We start from the raw sequence: 27577 nt of genomic DNA on the forward strand, positions 1-27577 counted from the left end.
TTGACGAGGCAATATCAATGGCTAAATTAAATGCAAAATAAAGTGCCTGTAACACGACAGTAAGCGCGTAAGCCTAAAGTTGCAGCAACGAGGCTGCTTAAAATATACGGTAATCAGCCTACCAGAAAAGTCATTAATCCTCGTCTTCATCTTTTAGGCTAAGGTGCAGTACACGGCTGTAACCAGAAAAGTCAAGTCATTAATCCTCATCTCCGTCTTCTTCCTGCGTACTAAAACCACCAAAGTCCTCATCTTCAGTGTCGGAAACGAACACGCTCAGGGTGGCTTCGTCAGCCACTCTCCTCTCTCCTTCGTTGTCGCTGTCAAAACCAACAAACTCCTCTTCGTCACTGTCGGAATCGAACAGCCTCTGAAGGGCCTCAGCTGTGGCGGCATCCTCCTCTTCATCACGCAGTAGTCCAGCCTTTCGGAACCCGTTAATGATCGTGGATGTTTTGACACTCCACGCCATCAGGACCCACTCGCAAACTTGAGCGAAAGTTGCTTTTCGCATGCGACCAGTTTTGGTGAATGATTTATCGCCGCTAGTCATCCACGCCTCCCACTGAACACGTAGGGCCACTTTGAACGCACGATTGACACTGATGTCGAGTGGCTGCAGATCCTTCGTTGTGCCCCCAGGAATCGCAGCTGGAATCGAGTTTGTGCTCTTGATGGCTGCTTTCACATTATCCGTTATATGGGCCCTCATGCTGTCCAAAACGAGCAAAGCTTTTTTTTGGCGAAAGAATCCTCCAGGGCGCTTGACGTAGCACTAATTCAGCCACTCCTTGATCACGCTTTCCATCATCCACCCTTTCTTGTTGACTTTAAAGGAGATGCCGTTCGGGATCTTTTCTTTTGGCATTGTAATCCGCTTAAAAATCACCATTGGCGGAAGCTTTAATCCAGATGCTGTGCAACCAAGAACACAAGTGAAATTCGTTCTCTCGTGGCCAGTGATTCTCAACGTGATGGACGATTCACCTTTCTTGATAACAGTCCTAGTGAGAGGCAGGTCAAACGTCAAAGGCACTTCATCCATATTTATGATCTGGTCCGGTCCGATGGAATATTCCTCTATCTTTCTTTGTGTGAATTCGCCGAAGTTTGTTATTTTTTCCTTGTAGTCGGGAGGGAGTTGCTGACACAGTCGTCCGCGCCCTGATGGACAGTCCCTTTCGTCTCATAAATCTGAAACATCAGGATGGTCCATCTCTGAAATTTTCAATTTTCATTTCGGTGGCGACTGTTTTAACTTTCAGTCGGATCTGCACGGTGGAAACACCTCGGCTGTCTGCTCTCTGTGTGTTCACCCAATATTCAAGAAAGTCTTCAAGTTCGGGCCATCTGCTTTTATTACCTCTGAAAGCTTTTTTTGACTTCTTGCATTGAGACAGTTCTTCCTGCTGGCGTTTCCAACGTCTCACCATTGACTCATGGATGCCAAGGCCACGTGCAGCAGCTCTATTTCCTTCTTTTACAGCCAGATTGACTGCCTTTAACTTAAAAGCTGCATCATATGCATTTCTACGTTTGTTTTCCATAATGAGGGTTTGTGCATGAAAACTTCCGTTGCACAAACTGTTTCGCTTTCGTAATATTTGTCTTGCTCTCGTTCTCGTTCTGTCTTTCGTAGCCTACCACTCTCGTTTCCACTTTTACTTTTGCGCGCTACCTGAGGCTTTTCCGGCCTCCAGCGTTTCCTGCTGGAGCCCGCCACTTAATGGTTGGGGGGCGCAGACCGGACATAGAGCCCATAGAGTTAAAGTTGGTGGACTGTACCCTGTAAAATCCATAGATTTAGGAGGTCCCCTAGTGGCCGTTAGCTGTAAAAATCCATAGATTAGCCGCACCGTTATATAAGCCGCAGACTCTAAAAAGGCTTATAGTCCGAAAATGACGGTACTTAATTCCATTTGAGGAATATTGGCCAATAAAGTTTGAGCAGTTATCCCATTGTTCTTATATGACCATTTTGTTATTGTATAAAAAAAACATACAACCATTATTAGGTGGATACCAATACCCCCCTCTACTAATAAACCCAAATTGTGGTACTGCACCCAAAGGTGGCGCTATTTAATTTTTTTTTGAACTAGCCTTATTTCTCCTTACGAGATTGACCTGGACTAAAATACTTTCATCATATTAATCTCAAAAATCAGATGCATCTTTTTCACCCTGGTCTTCTGCTCTAAAAATGTTTACTTCTCCCACAATTTCATAGAAAAGCCAAACCTCTACAGTCTCAACCCATTTTGCCTATATGATCATTTTGTTATTGGATAACTACCATACGGCTTGGGGTTTTTCTAGAAAAAAAAAGTAGCAGGGAGCAGACCCCTGCGCAAAGCCGAGGGAGCAACGCGACCGAGGCGGGGGATGGTGTGGAAGGGGGGTCTCCCCCTTCAACGGCGCGAAGCCTTTGAAAAAATAATGATTAAATGGTACATTCTGAGGCTATCTTAGAGAGAAATTCTAGCTCTTGTGGTCATCCTGAAAAACTAAAATACTATCAACTTTTGGTAGACTTTACCCTGTAAATAAACACGACAAATTTCAAAAATATTGGCAAAACTTTTATTAAGTAGGACAAATCACAACAGCAGCCGTCTGTTCCTGAGACTGCCCCAACGGCTCACTGCCTTGTCAAAATCAAATTGATCAATTGCAGGCCCCTCAATACTGATCCTGAGGAGGTGGTTCAGGGTTAGTCATGGTAGACCTCCTGTGCCATGCCTCTATGGAACAAGTTTTGGGGCTCTAGAGTCAATAATGGCGACGCTATAGAAATGTTACTATTGTTGTCGTTTTCAGTTTTGCACTTTGCAGACGGTCCCTAAGCTCGCGGCTGAAAGCCGACTGCTCGTAGAAGCCAATGCAATTCAGTTTTGCACTTTGCAGACGGTCCCTAAGCTCGCGGCTGAAAGCCGACTGCTCGTAGAAGCCAATGCAATTCACCGTTCGCTAAAGACGGCTCGTTTGGATGAAAACGATGTTGTAGCTGGTTCTCTGGGTTCCTACACTTTTATTGGGCTAATTCGGCCGTGCAGCTGCCATTTAGTTCCCTGCTACGGGTTCCCTGGTAACAGGGAACAGACTCGGTCTGGGAAACTCCAATTCGGATCGGAATATTTTTGGAGTAATTATAAGTTATTTGAGGATCAGACACATTGTCAGGTGGTGGTGTTGGGATATTTTCGCGGAGAAAAGATCGTTTTGAGAAATAGTGTATGTTGTACAGCAGCATGTAAGTACAGATCCAAGTCTGACAGGTTCAGTCGGCATTTCGGTAGGATGGCGCACGCCGGGAGTATCGGGGCGCAGCGCCCCTGTTCCCTTGTTTAGAAAAAACCCGCTATAATTAGGTGGATACCATTAACAGTGCACATTTTCAGATCTGTACTCTTTTAAGAAAGCCCTTAAAGATGAACTGAACTGAAATTTGAAGTTTAGTTGATATAACAGATGTCTTCTTATTGGTACAATAACTAAAAATGTCTGAACTTGTTAAAAGGGGTAAAATTGTACGGTGAATGTGTTATTTATGTTACTGGGCGCCGCCATGTTGGAATCAGGGATAATAATCAGCTACGTCACTGGCATGGTAACGATAGTTATGTTATTATAACTCTAGTTCTATGATTGTAGGCGTAGGCGTAGCCGTCTAGGCTTCGCCTTATGGGCTTGCACCTATCAGCGTGGGCACCGCCCACATTTCCCACGGTATCGTGTATATAGCGCGGTGAATACCGTCGCTCATCCTCCACGCTTTTCTTTCAGCATTTGGAGGGTACAGCAGGTGGGAAACTAGACGGCTACGCCTACAATCATAGAACTAGAGTTATAATAACATAACTATCTTTCTATTTCATGTAGGCTACGCCGTCTAGGCTTCGCCTTATGGGCTAAGGTGAAGCTGCGAGCGGAGCCCGATCAATGTACTCCTGCTGGACCCCAGTCAAAACGACCTAAGTCACCAGAACACATTAAGACTCAAAAAAGCCAAGGAAGTGTAAAACACAACAGCTTAATAAAAAACGAATTCCTCCTAGATCAAGCAAGGCAATGATCAAGGGAGAAAAAAATGAGTCTGTAAAGACTCCGGCTCTAATCCGTGCTTCATGGAACCCATGAAAAGGAAAAGAAAAACCAGAGCAACACGGTTTCCATTAGGTCCGCTACTACCGGGGGCGGAGCCACAGAATCCGGCTCTCTAATAAGGGGACTCTCTCGGCCGTTTTTAGAAGAAAAAACGGCGGGAGTGCCACACTGGCAAACAAAGCCACCTGACAATTGGCGAGCCAATAGAAAAACCTCCCTAGCCTGTTTTTCATTTGAAAAAAGGTGGGAGAGTGAGACTGGTAATCAAGTCCAACTCGCCAGCCGGCGAGAGGAAATTCAACCACGCCGCTTTAAAGAACATGTCTATATTCTTAAGCCGTAAAAGGGGTCCCGGACTCTAGCACAGAGTTGCAGAGTGAGCCCCTGGACATGTCTAACATGTACAAACGGACAAAGGGGCCGGGGAAAGACCAAGACGCAGCCGCGCAGATGTCTTCCACCGAAACGCCCTTGAGTAGAGCCGTTGAAGCGGCCACGCTCGTGTGGAGTGAGCTTTAATGCCCAACGGTGGCGCCAAGCCCTGCCGAGAGTAGGCTTAGCAAACACCCTCACAAACCCAGCGAGAAAACCGCTGCTTAGAGAGAGCGCGGCCCCTGCTAGCGTCGCTATAACACACAAACAACTGTTGTGTGGAGCGGAACGCGGCCGAGCGATTCACGTACATAGCCAACGCCCGAACCGGGCATAGGAGATGCAACTCCGCCTCCGCCTCATCAGAATGAGGCGGGGGGTGAAAAGCCTTAAGCACAATATCCCTCGACCGAAAATAACTATTAATGTTCTTCGGGAGGAACGCAGGATTAGGTCTGAGCAACGCAAAGGAGCTGTCCTCGTTTAGCAACAAGCAACTCGGGCTGACAGACAGAGCGGTTAGCTCACCGGCCCGCTTGGCAGAAACCAAGGCCAACAAGAGTGCCGTCTTAAATGACAAGGCATCCAAGGGGGCCTGAGAAAGAGGCTTGAAAGGATCCCTGGACAATCCGCGCAACACGGTGGGGAGATCCCAGCGTGGTGTAAGCACGCGTGAAAACAGGCCTAACCCGTCTAGCCCCACGCAAGAATCTCTTGACCAGTGGATGGCTGAAGATCGGTCCACCATCACAGCCTGCATGGCCAGCCGAAACGGCTGCCGCATAGACCTTGATAGTGGAGAAGGCCAAACCTTTTTCCAATAAGTTTTGCAGAAACGAAAGCACGCTTCCCACCTCGCATTGAGATGGGACAGCGTGGTTCCTCTCTCACCATTAGAGAAAGGCGCACCACTTCGCCGCATAGAGGGAAGAAGTAGAAGGCGCACTAGCGCTCTGAATAGTGTTGATAACCGTCTCAGGCAAACCTTTGCCCTGCAGAATCAACCTCTCAGGAGCCAAACCAACAGCCGTCCCGAGACATCGGGCGGGTGGTGCACCGTCCCGTGGGCCTGTGAGAGCGCATCCGGCCTGAACGGTACTGGCCACGGCGCTGACCGCAAGAGGCGGCCAGCTCTGGAAATCACAGAGCTGAACGGTTCTCCGGGGCCACTAATATCAGGGACAGACTCTCCTGTCTGACCCGTTCCAGAAGAGGAAGGATCAGCTGGAGCGGGGGAAACGCATACAAGAGAGCCCGCGGCCAAGGTGTGTGTGCCAACGCATCTACCCCCAACGGGGGAAGATCCCGAGGGCTGAGGGAGAACCACCACCTGCAGTGCGTGTTCTCCCTGGACGTGAAGAGGTCCACCTGTGCTGTCTCGAACTTCTGCCAGATCAGTCTGACAATGTCGGGATGTAACCGCCACTCGTCTCGGCGGAGACCGCCTCGAGACATGAGGTCCGCCCCAAAGTTCTGAGCGCCCGCGATATGCAGGGCTCTCAGACTGAGGAGATACTGATGAGCCCAAAGCCAGAGCTCGACCGCCTTTCGGTGGAGAGCAGGGGAGCGGCCGCGCACCAGGTGAAAGAAATGCAACAGCATTTTCCTCACAGCGTCGAGCTCCAACACATTTAAGTGTGCTGTAGTGGGCGTGCGCCACTTGTCCCCGACCGAGTGAGAGAGGCACGTTCCTCCCCAACCCGTCAATGAGGCGTCCGTGAAGACCACTACGTAGGACGCCACCCTGCCCAGGGGAACACCCCTGAGAAGGGCGGAGGGTCTTTTCCAATATTCCAGGTCTGGCGACACCGAACGGGAAACGAGGAGCACCCTGAGCTTGTGTCGCCTGGAGTCTAACCGTTGGCGAGCAAACCACCGCTGGAGTCTGCGCATAAAAAGCAGACCCAGGGGGACCACGGGGTGGGCAGCTGCCATCAGCCCTAACAGGCGCATGGTGGACAGTGCGGTCACGTTTCTGCGAACGCGAAAACGAGAGAGCGTCGACAGGATGGCGTCTCGCCGAGGAGGCGAAAGCATCGCAGTCATGGTGGCTGAGTCTAGGCAAAGCCCCAAGTAGACTGTCTGCCGGCTGGGGAGCGGGGAGCTCTTCTCCCAGTTGATGGCAAAACCCAGGAAGGCGAGATGGTTTATCACAAACATGGTGTCCCTTCTCGCGGTCTCTTCTGAGTTGCTCAGAAGAAGCAGGTAGAAGAGAGGTAGGAGAGAATCCTCTTTTCCTGACGCCTGAGCGATTCCAACGCCGTCTCCACACACTTCGAGAAGGTGCGCGGAGCCAGGGAATAGCCGAACGGCAGACACTGGTACTCGTATGCCATCCCCATAAAGGCAAAGCGGAGAAACTTCCTGTGCGCCTGCCGAACAGGGACGTGGAAGTAATCATCCTTGAGATCCAGGGACGTGAACCAATCGCCCTCTCTCACACACCGGAACAACGCTCCGACAGTGAGCATTCTGAACTTCCTCGTGGCAACGGATCTGTTGAACACGCGAAGATCCAGAATAGGTCTCTTTTCCCCTGGCTTCTTGGAAACCAGGAAGTAGCGGGAATAAAACCCTAGGTGAGACTCGTGGGGGGGAACGACAGTGATGGCCCCCTTTACCTAGAGACATGTCACCTCTGCTGCCAGAGCCCTGCTCGCAGCCGGGTCCCGTAGCGTGGTCTCCACCAACCCCATAAAGGGTGGGGGACGACGCTTGAACTGTATGGGATGGCCCCATCTCAACGTGGTGTCCAACCACGATGGCAGAACGCACCGCTCTTGCCAACACGCATAGCGGTCGGAGAGAGGGCGAGCCGACAGCTGAGGAAGACCGTCCAGGAATAACCCGTATTCCTCTGCCCCTACCGCCTCCACACTGCGTGTGAGCCAAGGGGGGCTTCCCATGAAAGTGAGGAGGCTCAGCGAGCGAAGGAGACGTACCAGATCCAGCCGCTGTAAAAACAACGAGCTGTCTAGACGTCTCGCTCGTGCCCGCTGAACAGGGAGCGAGTCGTCCGGCCGCCGCACCTGTGCGCATGCGCTGTCCGCAGGCTGTAGCCACAGCGCGCAGACCCGTCTCCTCACCTATAATGTGGGGAACTGGGAGACCGGTACAAGCGGCCATATCCACGGGCTCGTGCAACGAGTCTCTGATCCGTCCACGAGGCTCCAAGGGACGCAGCTTCTTAGAAGCAGGTGAACCAGAGGCCATGTGAACACGCCGTCCGACCGCCACCCTACAGCCACAGGGCTGAGAGGGGGGAAGAGGCAACATGGAGGAACGCACCACAAGCGTAGGACGCAGGTGGCCTGAGGAATATCGCTCTTTAGGTACCATGTAGCCTACCGCTGTTCGGCCGAACGGTCTTTACTTTTTTTTTTTTTTTTTAATAGGGAAAGAAAAAGTAGGAGCAAGCTTCCGGAACTTACCGGAACTGGCGCTGCTCTACCCGGCTGCTGCGGCACCGGGGCTGGAGTCGGAGGCGGCCCCCTGGAACGCTGGGACCGGCCTGGACCCCGCCTCCTCCCAGCCTGCTGGTGGGAGGAGCCCGTGAGGACCGGCCTGGACCCCGCCTCCTCCCAGCCTGCTGGTGGGAGGAGCCTGTGAGAATCGCCCCGAACCGGGAACGATTCTCACGGACTGACTGCTGGTGCGCGAGCACCTCGGAGAACCGGGGACCAAATAGGCCATCAGGCGCTAGTGGACCCTGGACGAGGCTGGCCCGCTCTCGTTCCTGCACCGCAGTGTGGGAGAGCCATATGACCCTTTGAATCATGGTAGCCCACGCCATATGCCGGCCGGCCGAAACGGCTATTGGCTGGCATAGCTGGAGGATGGCGCTGGAAAAAGCGGGAAACCGCCAGCCATCTCGCGGCTTCCTCCGGGCCGTAGGCCTCCCTGTCAGCAAACAAGGAGACCATGGCAGAGGAGAGCAGGGCGATGTTGTTGACCGCCGCCGTGGATTGCCGGCCTAACATCCGTTAGGCCGACAATCTGCTTCTGGAGGCGGTCGGGGGGCAGCGGCTTTTCGTTAGGGCGCCATCCGGCGCCCGGACAGAGAAGCGCTGCCAGTGGAGGCTCCTGGCGAGGGATCCCCCTCGCTTACCGGAGCCTTCAGGGTAGAAGGGTCCCCACCTGCAGCAGTAAACAAGTGCTGCACAGGCGGGAACAAGGGGTAACCCGCCGGGAACCAGATGGGGTGCGAAAGCACTCGCCCTGCATATCGTCAGATACGGGGGCGAGAGGCGGGGCCGGCATGGGAAACCCTTTGATGGCCTCCGCCTCACCCATGATCTCCCCGCGACGGTGGCGGTTGTAACCCGAGAGCGGGAAAAACCGGACGCCGAGTCGCCGTCCATGGAGGCGTCGTCGTCGGCGTCGATGATGCCATCGCGTCAGGTCCACCGCAGGGGAAAAGAAGAGATGCCTGGAGAGGATCCCCTCTTCAGGCAGCTCCCGGCAGGCGACACAGGAGACGGGGGCCGCCATAGCAGCCTCGGCGTGGTCGGTGCCGAGGCACACAGAGCATGCCAAGTGCCCGTCACCCGGTGCCAGGGAGGCGGGACAGGAGGCGCATAGGAGTCCTGAAAAGGACCTAGCTCCAGGAGCGCTCTCAGGTGGCCCTGAAAAGGGGCCGTTTGTCCGCGGCCTCGCCCGAGCCTGCCACCGGCTCGGGAGATCCGTGTTTAAGTCTTCATCTTCTTCTTAATAGTAGTTCTCAATTTCTCGCTGATAAGCACAAGTGCTGAAAGAAAAGGGAGGATGAGCGACGGTATTCACCGCGCTATATACACGATACCGTGGGAAATGTGGGCGGTGCCCACGCTGATAGGTGCATAGTTTGAATTTTCAGCGCAGGACAAGCCCTTACGGGACAAGCCCATAAGGCGAAGCCTAGACGGCGTAGCCTACATGAAATAGAACCTGCTCCTACTCTGTGGCTCTAGCAGCCACAGCAGGTAATGAGTCAGACTCTGAGGCTCTCTGAAATTGCTACAGACAAGAAAACAACCAGGTCTACAGGAGGATCATACTGTATTGCCCCTGGCTGCAGTAATAAATTATATAGGGCCAAGGCAGCTGGGGTAATCACACATTTCCACAGGCTTCCTTTGAAAAGGAAACCATCCCTGAATGCATGGCTGGCAGCCTTAAAACTGGTTAACCCTCCAATTTCCCCTTGATTCAGAGTCTGTAGTGACAATTTTTTAGCTACAGACTATGAAGAGACCTGTACTTTCAGTACAACAGGGTCACTGGTTTTGGTTAAGTCCAACAGGCTGAAACCTAAAACAATTCCATCCATTTTTGACTTTTCAAGTTATAGTACAGGGCAGACCGACTGGAATCAACACCACCGACGCTATCTGTCGCAGAGACAGGGCGCTTAAACTAACCATTCAGGCGGAGGACATAGAGGTATGTTTAGCTGCTATCCAGCTAGTAGCTACACTTGGTCTACTAGGCAAAGTGCAGGATGTTGGGGTCACATACACAAAACACCAAACTCCAAGCTACTGATTAAACCACGGCGGGTCTGTAAACAGAAGTTCCAGAAATGTCCCTTTCTGCTCAACCTGATGTTCGTCAAATAGCCGATTGCTATTTACTTTTGCAGTTCCTTAGTAGGATGCATCTGTGCAATATCCATCAACATCCACCAGAAAGTAAACCTCCAACATCCACCTAAAGTAAACCGTGACATTCGTGAAACCGCCTTGCAGCATATCAACCAACACCTTTTTTGGGGTCTGATGAGCGTCGGCATCGGGCGCCTTAACCCGGCGTTCGGTTTATCCCGAAGCGCCAGTTCTGCTTACCGCTCATCAGTGGTTGTATCTCCCAAAGCATCTAACATGTCTTGCCGTAATAGCTTGACTGACGGCGCTACAGCGCTTTAATTGTAAATGTCAAAGGATAGAAACTTAACAAAGCGCTCCCATTGGATGATGTCATCCAATCACATTTTCCATTTGTCTGCCACGATTTTTCTAAATTGCACAGGACATCATGCATGCTCTCAACATTGATTATATTCAGAACATTATGCATTTTTGTTAATATAGTCTGCTTATCCATTTTGTGCTATTTCCTTGAAATGCACAAAATGGATAAGCAGACAATATTTCCTAAAATGCATAATTTTAGGTTCACCTAATAGAAAAAAACATATTATATTATTATATCTAACCCTATATTTATCTATATCTATATCTATGTATCTATGTATCTATCTATATATATATATATATATATATATATATATATATATATATAAAAAACTTGTTACTCTGGCATTCCTGCTGGGTATAACTCCTCTTTAATCAGTTTTATGTCTGAAAGAGGATTTTGGTCCGGTCCTTCTTGTTTGCATGTTTCTATTATAAATACATTGGTTTTTAAACGCTACCACCAACCAAAAAATGACTTTACTCTTGTCATTATTGACTCCTGAACTTGCAGCATGTAGCCTACAGGGCTCTAAAGTGCGACCAATTTGGTCGCACATGCGACCTAATTTCTCAATGGTGCGACTAAAAAAAATCTGAGGTCGCACCGGTGCAACCAGCCGTTCAAAAAGAAAAAACCTCCGCGACTCTGAAAGGCCCATATCATGGTCTAAACCAATCAGAGATAATGAAGAGCGAGACCCCCCTCTGATTGGCCGTGGTCCAGATATTCCTGTTTATTCTACTTCATTTAAGAATGCTCGTCAGAATTTTGCGATTTTCACTGGCTACAATATTGCATCTGTCAGTTGTCAAATTTGCTGAACAAAATGTTAAACTTCAATAATTGTTCATAGTCAACTTATATAGTGCATTTATTTAAACTCTCAACAGTAGCATAACGATACAGCTTCGCCACATCGGCGGGAAAACACGGCACACGCAAAGTAGGCTACATCCATGGAATCAGCCGTTCAAAACCAGTCTGCATGAATCGTATGACAACTGGATGGCGGGGGATGCGGACAAGGTATACACCGCAGGGGAGAACATGAGAGCCCCAGCTCGCCGCATAGTAGCCTGGGTGCTTTAAGCATGGAATAAGCTGGATACGGAGTGGGTGAAAAACTATGTGTGTGTGTGTGTGTGTGTGTTTGTGTGTCACTCTGTTCGAGCCTGCATGAGAGTTCAATGTTGTCATTAGTGTAAAGTATTCGGTTACTTATAATAAAAGACGTCCACACATCGGTCCAAGTTAAATCAACGTCTTTACTTTCGGTCCGCGTCCGCGCATGCGTGCTCCGTAACAACGTATATCGTTTACGTCATTTACACGTGATCATACAATTCTATTACAATTAGCTGTTACGTCTTTCTGACCAATCGCAGTTCAAGGCCGACCTGGGCTGTACCACTTTGGGAGGGGGCGCTCAGTTACTTTCCTCCCCTCTAGACAAAACCGAATTGGTTGCGACGTTGACCCGGCGCCGCCCGAAACGTTAACGGGCCACAGGGAATTCTCACAACTCTCCCGATTACCACTCTGCGTGTGCGTGCGTGCGTGCCTGTGTGTGTGTGCAGGCGTTATTCAATTAAATTGCCTGGTGAACATATAGGCCTACGGTAATATTCATACTGGTTTAAATAATGCATTTGATAGCAGGCTATTTCCCATCGTTGCTGAGCAAGAGTTTTGTTCGAAAGTTCAGTGATAGAAAACAAATAATAGCCCAGGCTATTGCCAAAGATCAAGAAGGCCAAACTACATGAGTTGGCCATCAGAGGGGCATGTGACTGCAATTGAGGATAGGCCATAAGACCTAAGACCTGAAATTGCAGCTCAGTGAAGCACTTACAGCACCAAAATCTTTCTGTGAAATTACCTTTCTTGTGCAAATATTCAAATAAAGAACATTATGTTGACCAGATTCTTAGTTCATCATTTACAAGTCAATATTGCCTATATGGAAAGCTATTTAAAAACATGAACCTGTAAAACTGCAGTGTTGAATGCGATATGGTCGACAATTTGGGTGCACCTAACTTTTGTGCTGGTGCACCTAAGAAAAAAAGTTAGGCGCACCAGTGCAACCAGTGAAAAATGTTAGTTTAGAGCCCTGAGCCTACCTTTATGCAGAGAATAATGACAATAATGTGGCGAGCAGCACGGGATGGATGAGATCAGTGGCGATTTTGGTTTGGAAACTCTGGTGGGGCCCATGCAGGAAAATATTATAACGCAATCCAGAAATACCACATATTACTACCATCACAAAAAAAACAGTAGCAAGTGACAGAGGGGACCAAAATTGCGAATCTGACGACATATATTAGGCTATTATAGCAATAGCACCACCAAATGGCAGCGTTCAAGATCTCACAATATCAAAACTCAAGAAAACAACAACGTGGCAACAATAAAAACACAGCGGCGCACACCCTTTACACAGCAATCAATATACAAAGCCACCACTCACAATATACCAAAAAAAGAAGAAGTATGGTTTAAGTTGCATTAAGTTTGCAGGCCACCATACTGTACAATTAACAATGAATCTAGCCTGATAGAGTGGTTGCCTATTCAGACCTGGATAATCCTGGGTGAAAATTTAAGTAAGTTTGGGCTAAGATGGTAATTACCTGTGCTTTAAGGACAGTGCTGTCTGGTCTCCCTTGTGTGGCTGAGGTGAAACACAAGCATTTTTTTCCGCTTGAACCACTCCTGGTTGAACGATCTATTCTTGTCCTTTCCCTCTTGAATAATGATTAAATCCGTCGGGCGATGTGGTCCCAAACGTTTTATCTCCAACTTCTGTTCAAGTGCTAAATCTCACATGAGACAGATACTCAACACGATTCATCATTTAATGAATGAAACGTCCATTTGTTGTTATTTACTGTAACAGTAACTGTAACAGTAACTACGTTAGCCAGCTAGCAAGATCTGATCAGCTCCCGCCGTAAACCCCGCCCTTTCTACAAATCAGCCAATGAGAAGAGCTTTGGGGCACTAAACTTCTGGCCCCACCGCCGAAACAGAAGCGGGCGCTGCGCACGCGCTTGCTCGCGCAACAGCACCAGTTTTCTACACTGCAGCAGACGGGGCCATCTCGGCTGTGCCCCACCGAGCGGAACAGACGAGACGGAGCAACAAACTATTTCACACACTATTTCCAAACTACTACACTACAACAATTGCGTTCATCAAATTAAAACTGCGGACATGTAATTAATTATTAACAATTAATGTATTATTAACTTATGCTCAATGAGATTTTTGAAAAAAAAAAGAAAAGTATAATCGTGGTGCGTTCTCTGGTGGGGCCGTGCCCCACTGGCCCCTAATGCAAAGACGCCACTGGATGAGATGGCAGCCCGTGTTTAGCAGTCTGCTGCAGTTCCGCGCCCCATTCACCGCTCGACAACCGAACTGCCTGTAATATAGCACCAACGATTACTTATGAAACACAGCACAGACCTAACATACGAACACTCACAATAACGGTGGCGTCAACAATGCGCATAACACAACAACTGAACACACATTTACACACCAGCAACCCAAACCCATTAACCCCAATTAACTCAACAACTAAAAGGTAACCCAGGGGTCCCCGAAAGGGTCCAAACCCCCAGGATTGTCGAACCCCCAGAATTCCTGGGCCCTTCACAACAACGCTAGCGTCTTCGGTTGCTAAGCGACATCAACGTCTTTGGCCAACTATTTCTCTGCTGATCAACACTACGAATCCTAATGAGTAATGTAATGAGCACATGACACGTCTGATATATTGTTTAAAATATATTTATTTAGCAGCTATGCATCCAAAGCATACTCAAATCCTTGGTATTCGGCCGAGGGGAAAATATCCCTAATGTAGGCGACCGCACAGGATGGGATCGGAATCCTGTTCCTCTTTCCCAAATACCCTCTCGCCCAAAGCCTGAACTGCCGGTATGCAGTCAACCTAAACAGTCTGAGAAAAGCATAAATAAATACCAATTTAGCCTAGTGTAGCATAGCCTAGCCGCCAATTCGTACCTAATAAAATCTAAGTGTTACAAATCTGCTATTAATGGGGCGCTCCAGTACGGAAGAGGATTAGGGCCACACATGTAAAAAAAAATTAAGTTCTGACTTTATTCTCAGAATTCTGAGAAAAAAGTCAGAATTCTGACTTTAATCTCAGAATTCTGAGAATAAAGTCAGAATTCTGAGATAAAAAGTCAGAATTCTGACATTAATCTCAGAATTCAGAGAAAAAAAGTCAGAATTTTGACTTTAATCTCAGAATTCTGACTTTTTTCTCAGAATTCTGAGATTAATGTCAGAATTCTGACTTTAATCTCAGAATTCTGAGAAAAAAGTCAGAATTCTGACATTAATCTCAGAATTCTGACATTAATGTCAGGATCAAAGACTTTATTCTCAGAATTCTGAGATTAAAGTCAGAATTCTGACTTTTTTCTCAGAATTCTGAGAATAAAGTCAGAATTCTGACAGATTGTTCTCGATATGCAGTAGCCAGCTAGGCCATAACATTACAATATTTCATGGATGCAAGCAAACCAAGACAATCAATCTATATCTATAGCCTACATGACAACACACACACACACACACACACACACACACACACACACACACACACACACACACACACACACACACACACACACGTTAAACACACTGGTAAAGCAATAGGAGCCTGCATTGGCTAAAGTTGTTGGGATGCACGTTATTTTATAACAGGGAGGGGCAAAGTTGTGCATTACAATGCAAACACGACAATAGCACCGTTCTTGCGCACTCAGAAGAACATGAACTGAATAAATGCCAGGTATATAGCATATCGGAGACGGGCACACAATCAGTGCATTTGCAAATGAGAGCCTGCAGTATGACCGATCTTGTGACATTATTTAACCATCCATCTACAGCTAATACGATCAGACAGATACCACATATAAGCCCACAATAAGCCCAACATCACCACGGCAGGTGCGCTCTCTCTCGCACATTCACACAATCACTCCAACTTCTCCAACTCCAAGGCAAAGCTGTTTCACTAAGACCACAAACAACCACAACTAACCAGCCTACATATCCACAACAATGCACAACAATCAGTTATATACATTGCGTCTATCTTCTGTTTGGCACACATGGCTAATTTGCATACTTGCACAGGACTGTCGGCTCCGCTTGTCAAAAAAATAGATTTGTGAATAAATGCTTTGAATTCTGAATACTGGACTTGGTGAGCTTAAATAGGCTACATTTAAGTGACCTTTAGTGAGATGGCCTAAAACGGAATACAAATGAATTATTCTAGGACATAGGCTTTCAGGATCAATTCAGAGGTTCAACTGTTCGGGATTCATTTTGCTTAGCCAGTGAAAGTGATCAGCTGTATTCCACTCACTGTTAAAAATACTTCACTACAAGTAGGCTATAAGGTCACTTAATAGCCTATTTAAGCTAACCAAGTCCAGTATTCAGAATTCAAAGCAGGCTTTCCATAGGTTTCCTCCTAAAGCAAAGTGTCTCTCCCACGGAGGTTGGTCCTTACAGATACCCGTAGTTCTGACTTTAAAGTCAGAATTCTGACTTTTTTCTCAGAATTCTGAGATTAAAATCAGAATTCTGAGAATAATGTCAGAATTCTGAGATTAATGTCAGAATTCTGAGATTAATGTCAGAATTCTGACTTTATTCTCAGAATTCTGAGATTAAAGTCAGAATTCTGACTTTTTTCTCAGAATTCTGAGAATAAAGTCAGAACTTAATTTTTTTTTACATGTGTGGCCCTAATCCTCTTCCGTACTCCAGCGTCTCAGCAGAGAATTCCCTTAAAGAGAGCCTGGCCACTTGCAACACCCCTCTCGCCACATAGCATCCGAAATGCCCTATGCAACTTAATCCATCCATTAGATGGTCAAAGTTGACCGTGACCTCTCGGCAGCAGACCGATTCCACTGGAGTGTCCATGCTCCGGCAACACCCACACACACACACACACCAGTCACTTGTATCCACACGATCCGAAGGTGGAGCTGGAGCCAGAAATTGATCCCTCTCCACTGGGTGGTAGTCGGACACTATAGGCATGTCCCTAACAGGCTCAAATGCGTAACCAGCCATATTATAATCCTTATTTTCCGCTGTGGAGTCTGGAAGACGTTCGCGTGCCTGCAGCAACAAACTAGTCCTATCATGCCAGTGACGTCATTGAAAATGTCGGCGCTGTAATGCTAACAAACACATTTTTTATTTGTTACAAAAAAGCTTTATGTATATATATATTTTTTTTTTTTATAATTTAGTGTCATTCTTTTACAATGGTCATAACTAACATGTTATCGATGTTGATTATTTCAGTTCAGTTCATCTTGAATTCTCTTGTGAATTCATGTGAATGAGGCTTCATGCAGTTCAGGAATGTCAGTGGCTCAATGGGATAATGCCGTGTACTGGTTATCCTTAGGTTGAGAGTTTGAATCCTGATTGAAGCATTATGAACAAGCTGTACATGACAACCTGCCATTGCCACTCATTTAAGAAACACAACATTAAACAGCACCTGAAATTCATCAGGCAATCAACATTCCGGCTCATTAGTTTCCAAGAATCTGACTGCCAAGACACAGTATGGCATTAAGGGGAACTTCTTCGTTAACCATATTTCCTTCATAATTAACGTCGTATTTATATTTCTTCCGTTAGTGTTCTTGACTACAAATGTTTAATTTCTACAGAATTTCAAAGATTTTTCAGTTGTTTGCTTTTAAGAAAGCCCTTAATTCACTTGAGAAATGTGTGCTTGGAGTTTTCTGGATGTTATATGCTTATCAATGGACATTTCCACCATGTGAATGAGGCTGCAGTTCAGGTTCATCAGTGGCTCAATGGGATATTGCCTTGTACAGGTGATCCTTAGGTTGACAGTTCGAATTACGATCATGAACAAGCTGAACATGACATTCGGCCATTGCTTTGCAGCTCACTTGAAAGCCAAGGCACAGTATTGCATTAAGTAGAACATCTTTCCTTCATAATTATTTGTCATATTTATATATCTTCTATTAGTGTTCTTGAATTTTAATTTTGCTCGGACCTGATTAATCACCGCTTGCGGTTATATTTTTGATTTGTCTCTGTAGGAGGGAGGAGGCAATCGGTGTAACAGGGGAAGCGATCCAGAAAGAAAGACATATTGCTAATGAGGTTATTAAGGCCCTTCCACCTGCCGAGCATGACAAATATGCTGCCATGATGCTGACAAACGAAGAACTGCTTCAGGTATGACCAAATTTTCAGTTGAATGCCCCATCTCCTCCACAAAGGAAAAGTGGTTGATGTTGGAATTGATGTTATCAGTCATTACATTAGGGTTAGAAAAACCTTTATTTACTATGGTAAAATGTACTATAATTGGAGGAAATGGCTACATCTGAATATCAGAGATTTTTCCTAGGGTTGACTGGGCGTGGCAGTAATATGGTAATAGTATTTTCATTTACATGAGCCGGGAATACATTTAAAATTTCCTAATTTGTGTTCTGGAGGGTAAACCAACCACAAACGTTGTATGACCCCTAAGCAGTAGGCACCAGACACACATGGTCTCTTGTGTTTGTGTATATGGAGCTCCATTAGGTGTGTCCAAGAGGATTAACCTTTATCCGCAGATAATGTTCAGACCAACTCTAACATGAATAGTGCTCTTTGCAACCTACCAATTAATAAATAATATTTTTTTATCGTAATTGTAGGATGACAGCTTATTACATACATTTTTAGCTTTATTTTAGCTTTACTTCCTTTAGTTTTAAGGTATGTTACTAGCATAAACATTATATAGTTGAACCCATTGTTGGCGTCAGTTTTCTCCGTTACCGGATTTTATACAGATGTAAGTTACCTGACAACGAGTCACTTTCATTTCTTCAACATGCCTTTAAATTGATATGTGTACGATTAGCTTGCAGTTACGTTTCTAGTAGGGATGGGCGTGAGGAATCGATGACTCGAGTACTCCTCGTTACAAATGAACTCGGTTGGTGGACAGGCAAACTCGAGTTTGCATACACACACACAAAGTTTTCTGAAGCAAATGTATCAATTTTCTGTCAGCACCACTAACGCATGCCGTGGGCACAAAGCAAATGAAATGTATCCATTTCTGTGTGGCGCGTTCCGTGCCGTGTGCAGGCACACCAGAATTCAAAAAGTTAAGAGATGGTGGTTAAAGCAAAGCGCAGCGAAAAATTGAAATACTTTAAAGAAATAGGAGATCATAAGGTGAAATGTAAAATATGCCAAGCGAAATCGAGCGACCAGAAAGTACTATGCGGCAACATGCTCCTGATTGAAACACAACGGTGAGTTCAGGAAAGCAGACCCGCAGCAACCAAGTGTGTCGGCTATTTTCACCGCCGCAAGACGCAGCTGTAATCCCGGAAGTGTAGAGAGGATCACAACGCTGAGGATTTCCATAGTGCATTTGCTGCCGTTTTATTCACAGCTTTAAATTATTTGCAATGGTTAGGCTAATTGTTTCGTTTTTTTTTTTTTTTAACTGTTACAGGCCTTGGTTCGACGTGATTTAAATTGTGAGACGCATATTTATTTTTGTAAGGAAAATGTGTTTTGAACGTTTGCAAAAATAAATAATGAATACTCGGATAACTGTGACTGTTTTGATGGAGAATAAGCATTACATGTTTGGTTGGTAATATTGCCGTTCATCATTGGGCCTATTACTGCTGCAGATGCGTTGCATTCTAAAAATAGATTTGATTAAACGAGTACTCGATTGATCCTCGAGGAATGCCTACGATCACTCGAGTTTGGAATTTACTACTCGTGCCCATCCCTAGTTTCTAGTTAACAGTTCTTTGGTTAAAGGAGATGTATTATCTCATTTTAGGTTCTTTGATATGGACTTTGTTGATAGTATGATAGGTATTTGTCTGATACAGTATTAGTATCTATAGCTCTAAATCTTTAGATATTGTTCTTCAATTAGGAACAGACTGCTTGTGTTCCTTCTGAATCCTTTCGTTCGTAAATTTGATTGTGTCTGACCAGGCCATTTGACCATGAAAACAAAGTAAAAGTGAATGCTAATATCAGGGCACAAGAAAGGGGTGCTCTGTCTTTGTGCTTTTGAAAGCACCAAAAAACTAAAATTGCCATTCAAACTGGACAGCTGTTATAACTTCTTTATTCAAATGAAGAACCTGTAACATAACATGTGGAAATATATTGAATCTGAAACAATTTTTTAAAATTACATTCGTAAAGAGAACGATTCGTAACACTAGGAACCTTTCGTGTTCATTATAAAAATCTGCGTTGAAGTAAAATTGCAGTATAACTTTTTTTAGGTCACTTTGCTGTAGACGCTTGGCGCTCTCTGAAGGCCAAGGTCTGAGAGAGGATGGTGGTTGACTCTATTTTGGTAAAAGTAATTCAAAACATACTTCAAACCAAAATAAATGTTGTAGAGTAATGTACTACTTTCAAATGGCATAAATGGGTATTATGAATTATGTTACAAATTATGAAAGTAACTACTCCAACCAACCCACCTTTTTAGCTATTCTTGAATAATAATAATTTATCGTACACAGACACCGCATACACACACACATGCACGCGCACACACACACACACACACACAAACACTGCATACACACGCACATGCACACGCACACACATGCACATTGCACACACGCACGCACACACGCACATGCCTACACACGCATGTGTGGATGCAGACGTTGCAAGACAATGGCAAGATCGAGATAACATTCCCGCCGTCGACACACTCTGCCAGCTGAGACATTATGGGCCCTATCTTGCATCCGGCGCAAGTGACTTAGTCACTGGCGCATGTGTCGTTGCTAGTTTACAACTGGCGCAAAGCGTTCTTTTCCCACCAGCGCCACTCGCCGGTAAATTAGGGATTGATCATGCGCCACAAGGGGCGGTTCGGCGGAAGGAGGAGGCGTGTTCTGGCGCAAACGGTATTTTGCCTTCTCTGAATACCATTGCGCTACTGACCAGGAAATACCTGGTTTAAAGTCAGTGGCGCGTTGTTCAGGCGCAATTTTAAGGGCGCATGCATACATGCGCATGCGATGCATACGGATTGCTTGTGCACCTCGCGCATACACTTTGCTTCTCTCATCTACCTAGCCGCACATTCTTGGTAAATTATTTGGGAAAGAACAGCTGATGCAGCGGTAATAAGTTGTACTTTTAAATCAATGCATCTGCAAACACCGTACAGCAAACACATATTTTCTTGACACAGACATCGTGTAGGCCTACATGCCCATAACTTTTAGGATTGATGAGTAGGCCTATTTGATCGTGAAAAACATTGTTTTACCGCGAGTGAGTGTTAAAAAGAATGAATTAATGCGGGCGCGCGTGTGTGCTCTGTAAGGCGCCCAGTTTCCAACCTCGAAATTTCACTTCATTTAAATTTAATTTGCATGGTATTTCTTATCCTTACCAGATGCCCGAACCACCTCAGCTGACTCCTTTCTAAGTAAAGGAGCAGCGGCTCTAATCCGAGTTCCTCACGGATGGCTGAGCTTCTCACCCTATCCCTATCTCGTCCTTTCGGTCATCACCCAACCCTCATGACCATAGGTGAGGATAGGAACGAAGATCGACCGGTAGATCGAGAGCTTTGCCTTGCGGCTCAGCTCTCTTTTCGTAACAACGGTAAAGCGAACGCAATACCGCCCCCGCTGCTCCGATTCTCCGGCCAATCTCACGCTCCATAGTTCCCTCACTCGCGAACAAGACCCGAGGTACTTGAACTCCTTCACTTGGGCAAACTAAACACGTAACGCATAATACAATCAATGGCAATGTCTATTACCGCGGGGACACATGCATATTAGGATAGCATACAATACTGATAAGAAACAATGTTTATAATGTATTGCGTATATCATTAAATAGAACCACAGTTACTGCATATCATATGTTATAGCCTATCATACGTTTTCTTTGCCGAAATTTATTTGAGGACTCAGTATATTCCATGTGTGAATTAGGCCATATTATTTGGCAATAAACTAAGCCATTTGCAGTCTGAAATTCTCGGAGACTGCAGACGCGCTGTCAAAATATCAACTCGTCCGATTCAAATGCGCTCATGGCTCTTAAAGGGGATGGGAGCTGGCACTCTCATTGGTTTGTTGCACGTAACGCCCAAACCACACCTACGGGTAATTAGGCTGCTTCAGACCAACCCTTTTGACACTTGCGCCGCGGCGCAAGCGTCATTTATCCGCCTGTAAAATAGCGATAGCGCCGTAGAACCGCCCACAAAGCTACTTGCGCTTTGCGCTTCCCACTTGCGTTTCAGACCGTTAAAATAGGGCCCTATGTCTTTAGACTAACGTGTTTTTTTGCAAAACTTTATGTATTTCTAATTATTACTCACATCCTTGAGCATCCCGCAATGTCTTGTGATATTGATATCGCCTCCGTCGTTTATTTTAGCATATATAAACCCTTAAATTCAAACAACATAATACGACGACCGGCCTATCAACAAACAAGTCGCACGATCTTAAAGGGGACATATTAAGATAAGATAAGATATACTTTATTCATCTCGTGAGAGAAATGTAGGTGTTCCAGCAGCCAGTATACATACACAACACAACACAACACAACACATGTATGCATACATATCTCACCTAAACAAAACCATGCACCCACAATACCTAGCCTAGGATAGAAAAAGTGGAATGGATGGTCCATGTGCATAAGTAGAAGTAGCTGTTACTCAGAGATAACAGTACAAAATGATTGCAAATATGAAGGTGTGCAAATAAACAGGTGTGCAAAAAACTAACTAAATCAATATATATATATATATATATATATATTATATATATATATATATATATATAAGCATATTTAAGTATATATAAGTTTGATATATAAGCAGCGCAAGCTAAAGTTTAAATGAATATTCTTCTGTCTTTACTAAAAAGGGGAGTTATTATAAAGTGAAATTGCAGTAGGTAAAAAAATATTCTTATATCTGTCCTTTCTGCAGCTTAGCTGTCGTAGCCTCCCACTAAAAACCCTCTTTTGTTTACTCACTAGATTGTGCAAAGGATGCGTGTTATCGTCCATAATACTCAACATTTTCTGTACCATCCTTCTCTCCATCACCACCTCCAGGGACACTACAGCGGTCCCCAGCACATAGCCAGCCCTCCTAATCAGCTTGTTAAACTTTTTAGAGTCACAAGCCCTGATGCCGCTGCCCCAACTGATGGCTGCAAAGAAAATGGCACTTGCCACAACAGACTGATAAAACATACATAACATTTTGCTACACACATTAAAAGACCTAAGCTTCCTCAAGAAGTAGAGTCTGCTCTGTCCCTTGTTGTAGACAGCCTCCGTTTGTTGCTTCCAGTCCAGTTTATTGTTCATGTGCACACCCAAGTATTTATAGCTCTCTGCCAACTGCACTTTATCCCCAAGGATAGAGATGGTGCTTAGCTCAGGCCTGGCTCTCCTGAAGTCCACCACCATTTCCTTGGTCTTTGTTACATTTAAAACAAGTTGGTTTTCCCCACTCCATGGGCAAAGTTATCCACCAGCCGCCTGTATTCTGTCTCATCTCCATTATCTTTCCCAGCCTCACAAACTGGGGTCTGTCATTCAGGTAATCCATGATCCATGATATTGTGGTGGTGTCTACCTGTATCAGCTCCAGCTTCTCACGTAACAGTACTGGCTGTATGGTGTTAAAAGCACTTGAAAAATCTAAAACGAGATCCTCACAGTGCTTCCCGACTTGTCTAGGTGAGAGTGGGCTCTGTCGAGTAGGTAGATGATGGCGTCCTCAACCCCCACCCTTGGGCGGTATGCAAACTGCAATGGGTCCAGATAGCTGGTCACCTGTGGAGTCCGGTGGGCCAAGAGCAGCCTCTCAAGTGATGATGTGTGATGTTAGGGCAACTGGTCTGGAGTCATTGAGGACAGAAGGAGAGGGTTTCTTGGGGACTGGAACAAGGCAGGATGTTTTCCACAGCACTGGCACCATCCCCTGTCTGAGGCTGAGGTTGAAAAGATGCTGTAGAATGCCACATAGTTGACCTGCGCAGGCTTTCAGAACCCTGGGGCTGATGCCATCTGGACCTGCTGCCGTGTTCTGACCTAATCTCTCAAGCTGCATTCTCACCTGGCTGCTGGAAACAGACAGGCAGGTCAGAGAAGTGTGAGGTAGTGATGGGTCTTGATGGGGGTCAGAACATGTTGGGGGGGCAGTAGGTGATGTCTCAGTAACTTGCGGGAGGGGGGGGGCTCTGTGAGGGGGGAGGATGTAGGGTCTGTGTGGCTACCAGAGGCCGGGGAGGTAGCCAAAGGCCCCGTGCTGAACCTATTAAAGAACCCGTTCAGCTCATTTGTCCTTTCCTTCTACCTGATTTCGTTTCACCTTGAAACAGGTTACGGTTTTCATACCGTGCCACACATCCCTTATGTTGTTCTTCTGGAGCTTCCCCTCCAGCTTCCTCCTGTATACCTCTTTTCTCTCAGCCTCACCCTCAATTTCCTCTGTACGCTCTTCAGCAACTCTCTGTCACCGTCCCTGAATGCCTTCTTCTTCTTGTTTAGCAGACCTTTTAAGTCACAGGAGATCCAGGGTTTATTGTTTGCAAAGCACCTCACTTTCCTAGCAGGAACCACATTATTGACACAGAAGGAGATGTACTCTGTTATACAGTCCGTCATGGAGTCAATGTTATTCCCATGTGGTTCGCAGAGCACATCCCAGTCTGTAGCCTCAAAACACCCTTGCAGGAGCTCATTGGTTTCCTGAGACCACCTCCTGACTGTCCTTGTGGTTACCGGTTGCCGCTGAACAATGGGTCTGTAGGTGGGACTAAGCCGAACCAGGTTATGGTCTGACCTGCCAAGGGGAGGAAGGGCTGTGGAAACGTATGCATCCTGTGTGTTTGCATACAGTAAATTCAGTGTTTTATTGTCTCTGGTAGGGCACATGACAAATTGGTGAAAGGTGAGGAGTGATGTAGAGAGGGAGGCATGATTAAAATCCCCAGAGATTGCAACGAAAGCATTTGGATGTTGTGTGAGTGTTTTAGCAGTTACTGAGTTGATGACGTCACATGCTGTGTCGGCATCAGCTGACGGCGGTATGTAAACAACAATTGCAACAGCACAGGTAAATTCCCTCGGGAGATTGTATGGATGCAGACTAACGGCTAACAGTTCGATGGGGTGCAGATGCGCTCCTTTACCGTTATGTGGGAAGGATGACGCCATCGGTTATTCACAAGCAGAGCAAGCCCCCCTCCTCTCGTTTTACCGCTCAGCCTGTGATCCTGGTCAGCTTGCACAGTAGGGCTGTCAAAATTGCTCAAAAATGACATTCGAATGTTCGTTTGGAAAAAAATCACGAATTCGAACTATTCGAATATCTGGTTGCCTATTTTACGCAGTTGCCGTCAATATGTCAATAATGCGACAAAACCATGGTTCAAATTAGTGGGATATATATATATCCTATATATAGGGCGGCGGCTTCCTGCTGGGCATTTCCTTACTTTAAAACGAGGGACATCGCGAACAGACGGAGGCTCATTCACAAAGCAGTTAGGCGCTTGTACCGCGGGAGTGTTTTTTCACATTCGAATATTATGAGGGACATCGCGAACAGACAGAGGCTCACTCACAAAGCAGATAGGCGCTTGTGTAACCGAGCGTTGGCACTTAGATATTTATATGACAAGAATGACACAAGCGTGGAAGGGAAAATAGTCTCGTTTACTTAGTACCTATCAGAAGTCACCCAGTCACAGCGTGAGAGCTGGAATACCTATATCCAAGTACGGAAACCCCGAGGGGATAAAATACATTCGCTCTTCACAATACTAGTCTGTTACACTTGTACCGCGGGAGTGTTTTTTCACATTCGAATATTATGAGGGACATCGCGAACAGACAGAGGCTCATTCACAAAGCAGATAGAGGCGCTTGTACCGCGGGAGTGTTTTTTCACATTCGAATATTAATTTTCACGTTCGAATTCGCGTTTTTGGATACATTTCGAACGAATATTCGAACTTCGAATATTCGTTGACAGCCCTATTGCCCATAAATCCATTCATAGTTGTGTTTGCATCCGGAATATTCTCCTGCATCCATGTCTCGGTGAAACACATTAAACTGCATTCTCGATATTCACGCTGTGATCTTATGAGTGCTCCGAGTTGGTCCACCTTGTTCACCAACGACCCCACATTCCCCTTGACCATCGAGGGGATGCAGGGCTTGAACCTTCTCCTCCTTGCTTTCCTCATTACACCGGCTCTACATCCTCGCTGTCTTCTCCTTAGCTCTTCTGGGATTTGGTGTCTCGTTCCCGTAAAAGCTCCGGCGGGTGTACACCGGGAGCTGAACTGCCGCTGAAGCTTCGGGCCTTTTCTCGAGAAAGAATGAGAGCCTTTCTTCTTCGCCGTTCCTTCTATTTGTCTCTAACTCATGCTCCAATCATTAATGGATCGATTCTTCTGATTTTGTAGATGCAACCGAATATATGATGCATCATTTTAGCAACATTTAAGATGTTCACGTTCTGCCCGTTCTGCCTCCATTTTGTCTGTGTTAAAACAAAACAAAGCTCAGTGACAGCGGCCGCACTTATCCCGCCTCTTGCAAACTTAGACCCTACGTCATTTCCCGCCCCTTGCAAGCCCACCCCCCTACACCCCCCGTTGATTCTACTCATGTCTGAACGACATCGATGTCCTCATATAAAGCATCAGGTGTGAATCACCCTCAGGGTCGAATCTCCTGATATACAAATGCGGCAAAAATGCGGCGGACATGTGCGAAAAGGGCTTATAAGAAGAAATGATTGTGCGTGCTTCATAATGTAAGGCGAAAATGATTATGCTTCATTGCGTAATAGGTGAACGAAAATGTTACACGTTTAACATTTTAGGCAAAATGTTATTATATTATGTGCTCAGAAATTGTTATATTATCGACTAGGGTTGCCACATTATAGCTATATCTTTAATTACAACTAGAGGTTGCGTGTGGAAACTCTAGTATAACTAATACCACTACTTATAAGATATCATACCAATACCACTATGTATCATACTAGTAGTATTTCTACTACTTATCATTCTACTTCTACTGTTGGTATAATTACTTACAGGCCTGATAGAGTTCAGGCGTGGTGCCTGAATTCAGGCTTGAGCTCGGCCATGTATGTTGTCAAGAAAAGTGAAATAGGAGAGTGGTGCCTTTTTAAAATGTCAACACGTCAACCTACCTGACCTTTTGATTGACATGTCTGGCACCAACTAGGCGTAGTCTATATAAGAAAGTCTTTTACCTTTGTATGATTGCACTGAGGATTGTCTGAATGGGACTGAAAACGTTTTGCACACACTCTGGGTAGCACTTTACACTTTTATGCAATAAAAACGTATTGCTGCATCGGCTACATGGTGTGCGAGTTCCGCTCCTTTTATTGTTGTCAAGAAAGGAAATTCTCTATGGTGTCTTCGAATGTATTTGATAATTTCAGGCACAGATAATTTCACTTCCTATCAGCCCTGTACTTATCACGCTAATAATACTTATACTACTGTTCATGCTTATACTAACTCTGCTACTCATCATACTTCTAGACCTTAATTCAAACTTTATCACTTATTTCAGCCATTTGTTTAACTATTAGACCTTTTTCCAACAGTTTGACATTATTTAAATGGTTTATGTATACTGTTACGATTACTCCATTCAGACTTTAAAGTATTAAACTATGTTAAAATCGTTTCACTTGGGTTCAGTTAATCAACCTTTATACATGTCATGTCTTGAACATTAAATCTTTAATTAACATATGTTTAAACTCATTATACGCTACCGCACTCACTGCATTTTCTGCTGCAAATGCATTTCCTAGTTTTGTTTAGGTTTTGGTATAGTTTGGTGCATACATATATTCAGTCATTTCTCTGTTCTTTCTTCAGGAGCAATCCGTTTGTCAGGAGGAGCTGGAAGCCATGCTGACAAGAAAGGTGACTTTAGACGCGGTGAGTTGAAAGAAATT

The 27577-nt window shown here is 45.7% G+C and overlaps 1 protein-coding gene across 1 annotated transcript in view; it reads left to right on the forward strand.

The window, feature by feature from the left end:
• The window catches only part of ift74 (intraflagellar transport 74), a 60757-nt gene that overhangs the window by 11691 nt on the left and 21489 nt on the right, over positions 1-27577 (forward strand). Inside the window, exons 9-10 of the mRNA XM_056611159.1 lie at positions 17595-17733; positions 27498-27560. Coding sequence (XP_056467134.1) covers positions 17595-17733; positions 27498-27560 — 202 coding nt within the window. The remainder of the gene's footprint in view (positions 1-17594; positions 17734-27497; positions 27561-27577) is intronic.

This window comes from Gadus chalcogrammus, chromosome 1, assembly GCF_026213295.1.
Source record: "Gadus chalcogrammus isolate NIFS_2021 chromosome 1, NIFS_Gcha_1.0, whole genome shotgun sequence".
In the NCBI taxonomy this organism is placed as follows: domain Eukaryota; kingdom Metazoa; phylum Chordata; class Actinopteri; order Gadiformes; family Gadidae; genus Gadus; species Gadus chalcogrammus.